The sequence below is a fragment of the Equus quagga genome, unplaced genomic scaffold (genome assembly GCF_021613505.1).
Source record: "Equus quagga isolate Etosha38 unplaced genomic scaffold, UCLA_HA_Equagga_1.0 205243_RagTag, whole genome shotgun sequence".
NCBI lineage: Eukaryota > Metazoa > Chordata > Mammalia > Perissodactyla > Equidae > Equus > Equus quagga.
The window spans coordinates 25,662-36,945 of record NW_025798770.1 but is presented as its reverse complement, the minus strand read 5'-3'; the positions used below and the strand labels follow the sequence as shown (position 1 = coordinate 36,945).

The following is an 11,284-nucleotide window of genomic DNA, read 5'->3' as shown; positions in this document are numbered from 1 at the left end:
TGCCACAAGAGCAGGGCGTGCAAAGTGCCACCGAAACGATTATCAGACAGCAACAATCCCTTCTGGCTGGGAGTTGAGGAAAGTGCTTCCCTAAGAAGGCAGGAGGCAAGTGGGGACTCAGAAAGACTGGCAGGCTTTCTAGAGGTGAACATGGTCATGACCCCAAGTGCGGAGGAAGGAAACTGCAGGTCGAGTTCACATCTCTGACAAATAAAAATGGCAAGCAATAGGATACATTGGAGAATATGAGGAAGCCATTTGGTATAAACCTAATTCGGCCTGACCTTGTCTTTCCAAAAGGGCCTGACCGAGGCCGTTGAGCATACATTGTATATCTGCTTTAGAGATTCCCTATGGCAAGAGCAAAAGGCCCTTGAGGTAAAGGTGCAGCTTCCCTCCCTCTCCCACGTTGGCGTCTCCTTAAGGATTAAGCATCTTTCCTTAGGCTAGAAACTGATTGCTGCGCTCACTTGTGACCGCCCAGCTCCCAGCTCGAGACAATAGACTTGCCTCCTGCTACCCCACGAAGATAGCAGACCCACTACCTGCTGTGTCCATCAAGTGCTGTGCCAACAGGGCAATCTTGTGACTATTGTGGGAGGGACATTTCAATCATATGTAAAGCACCCTCTTTCGGGGTATATAACCACTCTGTACACCTCATTTCTTTGGTGCCCTTCCTTTGGGAAGAAAGGCCCCGGGCCATGGTCCTCAGATTTCAGCTCAGAATAAACTCACCCAAATTTTCATTTACAGATTGGTTATGGATTATTTTCGTCGACATCTCCAAATGCTCCAACTTCACCATTAGAGGAAAAATGCAGCCTAGGTACATGGAAAAGACTCCCCAAGAGGAAAGATTAGCAAGAAATCTCACATGGTGGACCTGAAGGCAACAGAATAGATTCTTCTTCATAGAGAGTGATTCAAATGGGATTCTGCCTAAAAACAAGGGTTGTACCTGACCCTCCAGCCTTTCAAGATTCCTGCCTAGGAATCTCGAATGCCAACAAAATGAATCTATTTCTCCCTATGGAGGCTTCTCAAGCCTTTTCTTTTCTTTTTTTTTTTTTTTTTAAAGATTGGCACCTGAGCTAACAACTGTTGCCAATCTTCTTTTTTTTTTTGCATTGCTTTTTCTCCCCAAACCCCTCCAGTACATAGCTGTGTATTTTAGTTGTGGGTCCTTCTAGTTGTGGCATGTGGGATGCCACCTTAACATGGCCCGAAGAGTGGTACCATGTCCGCGCCCAGGATCCAAACCAGCAAAACCCTGTGCCGCCAAAGCAGAGCGCGCAAACTTAACCACTCGGCCACAGGGCCGGCTCCTCAAGCCTTATTTTCTGTCGTTTGTTTGGTGTTTTACGGAGAGTGAAAGTTTTCTCAGTTGGGACTGGATATTACTCTAAGTTTGGAGAACCCTAAGGACATCAAGGACCCACTACTTTCAGTAAACAAACAGTCCACACACGACACTTTATAAAAAGGAAAGGGCAATGACTCAGAGCTTCTCTACCAGGTCACTCCTAGGGGATCTCCTCAGTAAAAACATCAAAGCATGATGCCTTCACTGATTTCCATGTCAGATATCAGGAAGAATGCCACTCAGGGAACCTCTTCGAGCAAGTGCCTCAAAAGCAGGGAAAGGATGACCCAGAAGTTGCAAAGAAATGCATGATTAGGTAACTGTTCTCAGAGCTGCCAGGTTTTCACAAATATTAATAATTTAGAAAAAAAATACAAGTAAAATCACCTTTAACCATGAATGCCTGGAACACTATTTTGCACACAGTTTCTAGGATTAAGTCTAATGCCCACGAATCTTTCTTTTTGAAGGAATGAAGTTAAGGGTTTCCAGGTTTCACCATTTCACCCTTTACTACGCGTGGAGCATCCGTGGCTGATGAGGCCTAGAGGGTGATGCTGAGGAGTCAGCAGCACTTCAGTTCTGTTCAGGAAACCTCTGCTGAGCGCTTAGTCCGTGCCAAGCCTGACACCTGCTGGGGACACAGGGCCATCATCTTTTTCCACAGCCTGGCAGAGCGGACAGGTTCACTCCATCAAAGATTCCAAGAAAACAGTTATTTAAAGCTACGGTGTTAAGCTGATAAAATGTAAGAAAAGAAAGGACGTCGACTTTTTACTTACACTTCCTGCCCAAACTTCAGGCGATCCCCCTGCCAGTTTATAGTAGACATATACAGGGTCTCCTTTTTTAAAATTCACAAAACGACAATCCGGGCCTGCAAAATCTTGCAGAGCCTCACCTCGGACCATTAACACTGTATGTGAAGAGAGAGAAAAAAATAACCAGATATCAGGATGCAACTTTCACAGTCCATATTGATTTTATCAGGAAGTCTAAGAATCCACTGTAAACAATAATCAAGCTTCTCCAGTTTCCACTCTTGGGAATCAATTACTTCCAATTCATATGCTCAAAGCATCTAAAATCTTCAAAGCTTTATCATTATAAATCATGACATCCCTAGCCAAGTAGACAGTGGAGAGGGAAATCTTCCCTGTTTTTCTCTACGTTTAATGCTGAGAAACAAAAAGCAATGTGTCCACCCTCACACACGGCTGGTCTCAAGCGAAACTCTTGGTTCCCTCCCTAGCCTTCTAGTCTTCAATCTTTGCTGTTTCATAATCATAAAAAGCTTCATATTGCAATTCGGAAAATTCAAGTTAGGTTGCTGACTAGCTGGGCTACATGTAGAGAGAACTGGGAACTGTGGAGAGCACCCAGGAACCCCGAAGGGGTCAATTAACTTGAACTAACCACTAAAAAGCACTATCTTTAAGTGGCTGTAACTGCTACCACAGCGACAGTAAACACTGTCAATTTCATTTGCAGTAAACAGTGTCAATTTCATTTGGGGCCAAGTTTTTCTCTCCATACAGGATCTGGATAAATTAACCTGGAAACAAATTCACACCCTAATATGGATCCTAACACATTACAAAGTTAACATTTTCTGAAAGTAAATAATGTTGACTGCACTCAACATTAAGAAGGTTTCAAAACAAAGGAAAATTACCCTTATTTATTCCTATAAACAAAATCAAGAGTGGACATCACATGTGGTAGGAACAAGCAAAACTATGAGTATTGTTCAGTAGTTACCTTCAGTCTTAAAACGCAAGACTTAAATCACACTTGATCTAGAAACTGGTAGAAGCAGTATTTTTCTTTTTCTTGGCCAAATAACACAGTTACTGATGTAAGATGAAATGGCTAATAAACGCAATTAAGTAGCAGAGAAAAAGAAGGATGAAATGGAAATACTTCTTCTGAAAGCCAATTAGCAATAAATACATTAAAACATATCTTTAAATAAGTACTTGAGGGACAACCATACAGATTTGAAGGGGGGTATTTGGATTTTGAAGCTAAAAATCTGATTATCATTTTAATACATGTCAGCAGCCTAATTCAGATAGAATTGGGTGACAGGCCAGGTTGAAGGTGATGGACAGTGTAAGCTGAGGGATTCTACCAGAAGTGGCAATAGCAGTGTTTCTCTTTTTTCCCCTTAGAAGAGATCATTGAGGATTTATAATAATAAATCAGATGACATCAAAATGGACACCGTGGAACAGCTATCTGAAAAGCACACAAGGACACCTCACACGCACCCACCTCACTAAACACTTCATGCAACACAACACAGACCCAGATCCTGCCCCGGCTGCCCTTTGTTGTGTTTGGTTACGCCCGTTTGGACAGATGCCATTTCTCAAGTTATATGACAACGAAAAGCCATCCCAACACCATGTCTCCGCACTGAGAAAGGAACAGCGATGTGATTCTCCAGGTAACTGGTTTTGAGGAACCCAGGTAGGCTGGTGCTTGAAAGCAAACGTTTCATCATAGCCAGCCTGCCTGCTAACAACCTGGGTTTGCTACGAGATAACTGAAGGAAAAACTGGAAGTTGGTCCGCTTTTGTAGCGTTCATTTATATCAGCCCTAGGGTTACCTCTAGGAATGGCTTCACGCAGAGCAGACTGCCTCCCTTCTTTTCTTTAATGGTGTAGCGGTGATACGAACTCTTCAAATGATGACATTTGTTTTTAAATAACACCAATTTGAATGTAAATAGCTGAACCTACGGTTATGGCCTTTTCAGAAGGAGCACTTTTCTATATGTATTAATCACAACTTATCAACACCCGCTTCCGAAGCAGTTATCAGTAAGTTACAAGGTTATCCGAGACAGGCCGGGAGTCCGTAAAAATGATCCTGGTCCAGCAAACACACAGTCAGAGACTCCAACAACACAAGAAACTAAGGCTAAAGCTAGTGGGTTTTATAGAACCCTTGGAGTCTTTATTATTACTACTTTAATAATCCTTTTCACCAGAGTCTGAGATCTCTGCCCTCAACGCCCACGGCCCACCCCCTCACCTCCAATCCCCGATTGGGGAACAATTCCGCTTCCTGCGCAAAGACAAGGAGGCTGCGGGTCCCAGGTGGCCCATGCAGATCCTCGGCCTCTTTCCAGAACGAAAGATTTCGGCCTTCCCGGTGCCCTCCCTGCCTGGCTGTCTGCAAGACTTCCAAGCACAGAAATGACAGGATGGAGGCAGAGCCGGGGCGGAGACCTTGGAATACACTGCATGCCTGGACTCCGGGCTCGTCCCAAAGCTAAACTCCAATCCCGGTTCGAAAGGCGGTACGAGTCCCAAAGCCGAGTGAAGCAGAAGGGCGAAGGGGCAGCGCCAGCGGGCCCTTCACGAGCCCCATCAGCAACCTGCGGCCGGGAATACGCCCACCGAGCCCTTAGCGCATCTGCCCCCGGACTGCAGCCACGGGGCTCCCCGCAGCGGGGGCAGGAGAGCGCTCGGATGCAGCGTGGGGAGCCCAGGGCGCGTGGCGCGCACCCGTCTCCCCTCGGGTCGGGGCGGGTCGGGGGAGCGGACGCTGTGAGCTGCCCCTGGGGAGACCGGGGGCCACCTCCGACGCCCCACCTCCCCAATCAGCAAAGGAAAAATCAAACGCGGGCAACAAGTGGGACTGCAGCCCCCACGCCAGGGCCGGCTGGCCCGGGCGCCGGCAGAGCCGGAGAGGACAGACGCAGGGCCGCGGGGCTCGCCCACCCCGGCGCTCCGCCCGCCTGGCCTGCGACCCCCCCAGCCGGCATCGGGGCTGCCGAGCGCCCGCCCCCGCGCCCCCCGGCGCCGCCGCCCTCCGCCACTCACTGCTGCATTCGTCGTCGGCGCAGAGTTTATGCTCCGAGAAGCGCCGGCCCGTGTCCAGGTCCGTCAGGCCCAGCCCCGGCCAGGGCGGCCCGAGCAGGAGCAGGCAGAAGAGCCCCCTGGCCGCCGCAGCCATGTTGTCGTCACCTCGGGGGAGCCGGCGACGCCGAGGAGGCGGCCGGACCGGGCGGCGGGCGGAGCGCAAGGGGCGGGCGGAGCGCAAGGGGCGGGGCGACACCAGGACGGTTTGAGAAGTTCCCGACTGACACGTCAGCACCAGCTCTCCGGGGGATGGAGGAGGTCCTGGCGGAAGCGGACCAGAGGTCCGACCTCCTTCCCGGCGCCTCCTCCTCTGATCGCTGCCGTGGCAACCGGGACCTTATATAGCCCTCCTCGTCCAATCAGCTGCCTTTGCCCCGTCTCTTCACATTTGACGCTCCGCGCGACTTTTCTCCTCCGTCACCAGTCTCTGTGACCTCGGATCCTCCGCGCGCCATCCCAACGAGTGGTCCTTTCTGGCACCCTCTCGCAACTTCTGATTTCTGGTCCTTCCCAAACCAGCCCACCTCCACAGCCCTATTCTTACTACCTCCTTCTCTGAACTACCGAATCCCACCCACGATTTGCCACTGTTAGTCTGTGGTTCCAGGCTCCCTCTCTTTCAGACTCCCAGGGGTTCCTTGGGGTCCCATCCCATGATCCCGGTTGATTAGTAAGGGGTGTGATTGGGTTGGTGATGTAAATTAGAGCTGGTGGCTGGCTTGGTCTATTTTGGACTCCTGGAGGATGGAGGTGGCAGTGGGTCCCCGTAGGGAGATCTTCAGATTCTTGGGTCTTTATCCACAGGGAAGAAGTAATTTAATTCAACACAAATATGTTGAGCTTCTTCTGTTTTATGCTAGCGTTTCATGCCAGACACTGGGCAAAGCACGAGGGTGGTGTGGGGAAAGACGTAGGTCAAAAGACAAGCTCTCTGGTCCTTGTCTGAAGAAGCCCACAATTTAGTGGAAACCAATTGACAAGAAAAACAACTCAAGAATCAATGTCAGAATAGAGAAAAACTAATTAATTGCAGTCAACATTTATTGAGTGTTTTCTTTAGGCCCTGGTGGGTGTTATTATTCTAAGGTCTTTATATGTGTTGATTCCTCGCATCATCACAACAATTGTACCTCACAGTAGTAGATCCTGTTAACCACCTTCATTTTCGGGATGAGTCAGTTGAGGCATTCACACATCTAGTGAGTGAGTGAGCTAAGATTCAAACCCAGGTAGTACCCGCCCTTTTCATCACAACTCTGCAGAGCCTTTATCAAGCAACATTATGATTTTTGGACTTTCTTTCTGACTAGGGGAAGCAAAATCTTGCTTAAATCACAATATAAGTGAATTATCTATATGTGCAAAAAAGAAAAAGCCCACAAGCCCACAGTCACTCCAGGGAAGAGTGGCTACAATGTCCTGGCCGGGGTTGGAGGGCTTTGTCCGTGACCAGGGTCTTCTCACTGCCGTCTCTGCTAAGGTTATTCATCAACCTCCAACACCAGTCAGGCCCACCAGTTGGTTTCCCAAACTCACTGGATTCTTTAAAAGCAAGAGGAAAGATTGTGGCCCGTCCATACGATCCACAGTGTTGAATAAAGGAAAAGATGGGATGTTCACAAAGATGCTCACAGTTGTTTGTCTATAGGGGCCATGAGATGTGCCATTGGTCCTGTGTAGTTCCCACACTATCAGGAGAAAATGTGTGACAGATAAGCTCACCAAGGGTTCAAGTGTAGTGCCCTTAGGAATTCTTCATTTCTTTTTTGCTATGTGTTTGTTTGCTTTAGAATGTTAGATGTGTCTAATAGGCATCTTCAACTTAAATGTTAAAAACCAAACTCTTTATTTTCTCTCTCAAACTCTGTTCCTTTCAGTCTTCTTTATCTCAGTAAATGGCACTTTAATTCTCATCTTGCAGGTACTCAAGTCAAAAACTTACAAACCATTCTTGGCACCTCTTTCACCCACACTCTAAGTCCAATCCCTCAGACAACATCGTGCACTCTTTGTTTTAATAGCTTTCTTGAGGTGTAATTGACATGCAATAAACTGCACACATTTAAAATGCACACTTTGATAAGTCTTGACATACGTATACACCCATGAGACCATCACTACAATCAAGATAATTAACATCTGCATCACCCTACAAGAGTCCTCATGCTCCTTTGTCATCCCTCCCTCCCCGCTCTTGCCTGTCTCCTAACAACCTTCTGTTGCTATAGAGTGATTTGTAATTTCTAGAGTTTGGTATAAATGGAATCACATGGTATGTTATCTTTTTGGTCTGACATCTTTCACTCAGCATAAGCATTTGAAATACATCCAGAATCTGAGCACTTCTCACCATCGCCTATGCTGACACTGCTGGCCATGAGGGCTGAACCACCGTGATCTCTCACCTGGAAGACCTGCAACAGCCTGCTCACTGTTTGCCCTACTTCCACCCTTGCGTTCCAACAGTCTGTCGTCTCAGGAGCAGCCAGAGTGATTGTCTCCTGATAGAAATTGGGTCACGTCGCCCCTCTGCTCAAAACCTTCCTATGACTCACCACTTCTAAGTAAAATGCAATGACCTTATTAAGGACTGCACTGTCTTATTTGATCTGACCCCCCTCATCCCTTTTAGCCCCATTTTCTAACACCGTCCCCTTGCTTTGCTGTTCCACTCAAACTCACTAAGCCCACACCAGCATCAGAGCATTTGCACTTGCAATTTTCCCTGAACCTGGAACAGGTCCCCCAAACAGTCCACCTGGCTAACTAGTTCCCTCATCTCATCAAGTGTCTGTAACAACTCCATATCTTATTAGAGAGGCCTTCCCTGATATCACCCTACATAGAAGAGAGCTCCCTCCATGAACATCCCGCCCATCATCCTGCTGTATTTTTCTTTAGAGCACTTACCACCTGCCTGACATTTGTTTATCTATTTGATGGCCCCTCACCCTAAATATAAGCTCCATGGGAGCAAGGAATTTGTCCATTTTGTTCACTGCTCTAACATAAGTGCCTAGGAAAATGTCTGGAATGTATGAGGTACTCAAAAAATGATTTGTTGGATGAACATATGATTCCTCATATATTATAAATATATTACACTATTAACCTACACAGAGTCTCCATATATAAATAGTACCGAGAGGGAATATGCCATGAGACCAAGGCATTTTGTGTCTTCCCTTCAGCAACATCCTCAATATGGGGAACAGAACCTGGAATATATTTATTGGAATATATTCACTGTTGATTGAGAGCATATTTGTTGGGAAGGGAGCAAATGAAATTGCACTGTGCTTTTTTCCTATATACTACCAGAATATTAAAGCAGATAAAAATAATTTTAATTTTTCTTATTTCTATTTAGAGTAGAATTAATGACAATTCATTGGTGGAAAAAGAAAAATTCCAAAATGATCTAATTTAATATTACTTTACTAATATTTACTTTGATATTTAGATATGCTTTGATACGAAGGATGAGAGCTGTTAGTTACTGAAGAACTAGCTGCTTAGTTTGTAGATTTTCCAGGGCTTTATCTCCATTCTTTTTTATTATTATTATTGCCTTTAGATATTAATAAGTTTGGTGGTTAATCAGAAAAAATTTCTCAGCAGACCACAATGAGGGTGGTGGTGGTAACTCTTTCTGCCAGGATATATAATTATAAAGGATGAATCAGCACTCATTTTTAATAGCATTCAATTATGTTTCACATAAATTCTAATCTCAAGCATGTTATTTGTTAACATTTCAGATGGAATTTTCATTGGGTAAAGATTAAGTAAGAGTTAAAAAAATAAATGTGTCTAGTTTGAGGGTGTACATAAAAATATAAGATGTGGAGGGTTCCTGATCTTAAAGAAGTTGCAGTCTGATTGAGAAGACAAGACAAACACATCTGAAAGAATAGAAGACAGCATAATAACATATCATTGTAAACTTCCCATGGTGCCTGCCCAGGGGCATCCAGAAGGTCTAACACTGAAGTTACCAGAAAGAACTCAGTCTACTGCCAATGATGAAACCACTCTGAGTCCAGAGAATGGTGGAAAGTATTTATTGAAGACTATGGCTTCCAGCCAAGATGGAGTAAAAGGGAACAGGTTTACTATCCCACATTAAACCTCTAAAAACCTGGACAAAATATATGAAATAATAATTTTTAGACATTGGACAACAAACACTGTAGGACAATGATAGCCAAGATAAGTGGAGCAAATAAAGTGAGTGCTGTGATTGCCCTCGCTTACTCCTTGGATAAAGTTTCCAGGCCACAACTAGAGAAAGGAAACTCAAACAGATAACCTCCTTGTTGACGAGACAGATTTGAAACTTTGGGGAGGTCAAGTCAGCTGGAATTTTCAGGGAAGAGTACAGGAGAGAAGAGAGCTGAATAAACAAGAGAGAACTGTACAGTCAGAGCTCCAGAGATCTGCAGAGGGTTTCTCTCAGGTCTTCAAGTGAGTAATGATAAGCACCTGTGTGTGAAGAATTACCTGAAGCCAGGGAAAGAACTACCAGAGGACAGGAGGAACAACTGTTGAAGAAGAGAATAGCTTGTGCTCCCACCAGCCAGAGTAGACAACCTGTAATAAATAGGGCATCAGGTACAGTGCTCAGTAAAGGGGAAAATATCAGCCTAAGATTGAAAGCTACTATAACAAAGCTTAAAAACAAGCCTTGAGGGGGCGGCCCCATGGCCAAGTGGTTAAGTTCATGCGTTCGACTTCAGTGGCCCAGAGCTTCACCGGTTCAGATCCTGGGCACAGACATGGCACCGCTCATCAGGCCACGTTGAGGCGGCATCCCACATCCCACAATGAGAAGAACCCACAACCAAAGTATACAACTATGTACTGGGGGGATTTGGGGAGAAAAAGCAAAAAAAAAAAAAAAAGAAGTTTGGCAGCAGTTGTTAGCTCAGGAGTGAATCTTTAAAAAAAAAACAAGCTTTGAAAAGATCAAAATGTTTCCAAGTAAATTAACTGCATTCCAGAACAAAGCTCAAGAATATTTAAAAGAATACAAAATATTCAGCACCCAACAAGGTTAATTCACAATGTCTGGAATCCAATAAAAAATTATGAGGCATGAAAAGAAGTAGGAAAATACAACCCATAATGAAAAGAAAAATCAATCAATAGAAACTTTCATAAATGACACAGATGAGAGAATTTTTACACGAGGACATTAACACAGTTTTAGTCCATATGTTAAAGATGCCATAGGAAAGCATAAACATGTAAAGGAGAAACATGGAGGATATAGCAACAATCTGAATCGAACATAGGTGAAGAAAACAATGGCTGAGGTGAAAAATACACTGGATAAGACTAATAGCAAATTAGACATTTCAGAAGAAAATATTAGTGAACTCGAAGACATAACTATATAAACTCTCCAAAATGAAACACAGAGAGAAAAAGAGATTGAAAGAAATGTACAGAGCATCAATGTGCACAACTTCAAATCAGTCCAATATACATGTAATTGGGGCCCCTGAAGGATGTGTGAGACAGAAAATAGGTTTGAAGAAACAATGAATGAAAGCATTCCAAATTTGATAAAAACTCACAGATCCAAGAAGCTCAACAAACTCTAAGCACAAGAAACATGAAGAAAACAACACCAATGCATATCAAATTGGTTAAAACCAGTGGTAATGAAAAAAAATAGAAAATCATCTACAGACATCAGACACATTATGTTCAGAGAAGCAGTGACAGGAGACTTTTCATTCAAAAAATGGAAACCAGAAGACAGTCAATCAACATATTTAAAGTGCTGGAAGAAAAAAATATGACACTCTGGAGTTGTATACCAAGTGAAATATTTTCCAGACATGAGGTGAAGCCTTTTCAACACATGGTGCTGGGACAACTGGATATCCACATGCAAAAGAATGAAAGTGAACCCTACCTTACCCCACGTACAAATATTAACTCAAAATGGATCATAGACCTAAATGTAACAGCTAAAACTATAAAAATCTTAGAAGAAAACATAGGGAGAAATCTTGGAGTAGGCAATGATTT

General features: G+C 44.5%; 1 protein-coding gene across 1 annotated transcript; it reads right to left on the bottom strand.

Moving 5' to 3' along the window:
- Nucleotides 1-1,250: 1,250 nt before the first annotated feature.
- Nucleotides 1,251-5,567, bottom strand: LOC124233569 (transport and Golgi organization protein 1 homolog). Its single transcript, XM_046650710.1, has 2 exons — nt 5,204-5,567; nt 1,251-2,282 (listed from the first exon to the last, which is right to left on the bottom strand). Exons 1-2 carry the CDS (start codon nt 5,334-5,336, stop codon nt 2,092-2,094), a joined length of 324 nt encoding a protein of 107 aa, XP_046506666.1. The 5' UTR covers nt 5,337-5,567; the 3' UTR covers nt 1,251-2,091.
- Between the last annotated feature and the right edge of the window lie 5,717 nt (nt 5,568-11,284).

Excerpts from the sequence above, each read along its gene's own strand:
- LOC124233569 (XM_046650710.1), bottom strand. The coding sequence starts at position 5,336 with ATGGCTGCGGCGGCCAGGGGGCTCTTCTGCCTGCTCCTGCTCGGGCCG. Across the intron at positions 2,283-5,203 it reads CGCCGACGACGAATGCAGCA|TGTTAATGGTCCGAGGTGAG; the intron begins GTGAGTGGCGGA and ends CTTCACATACAG.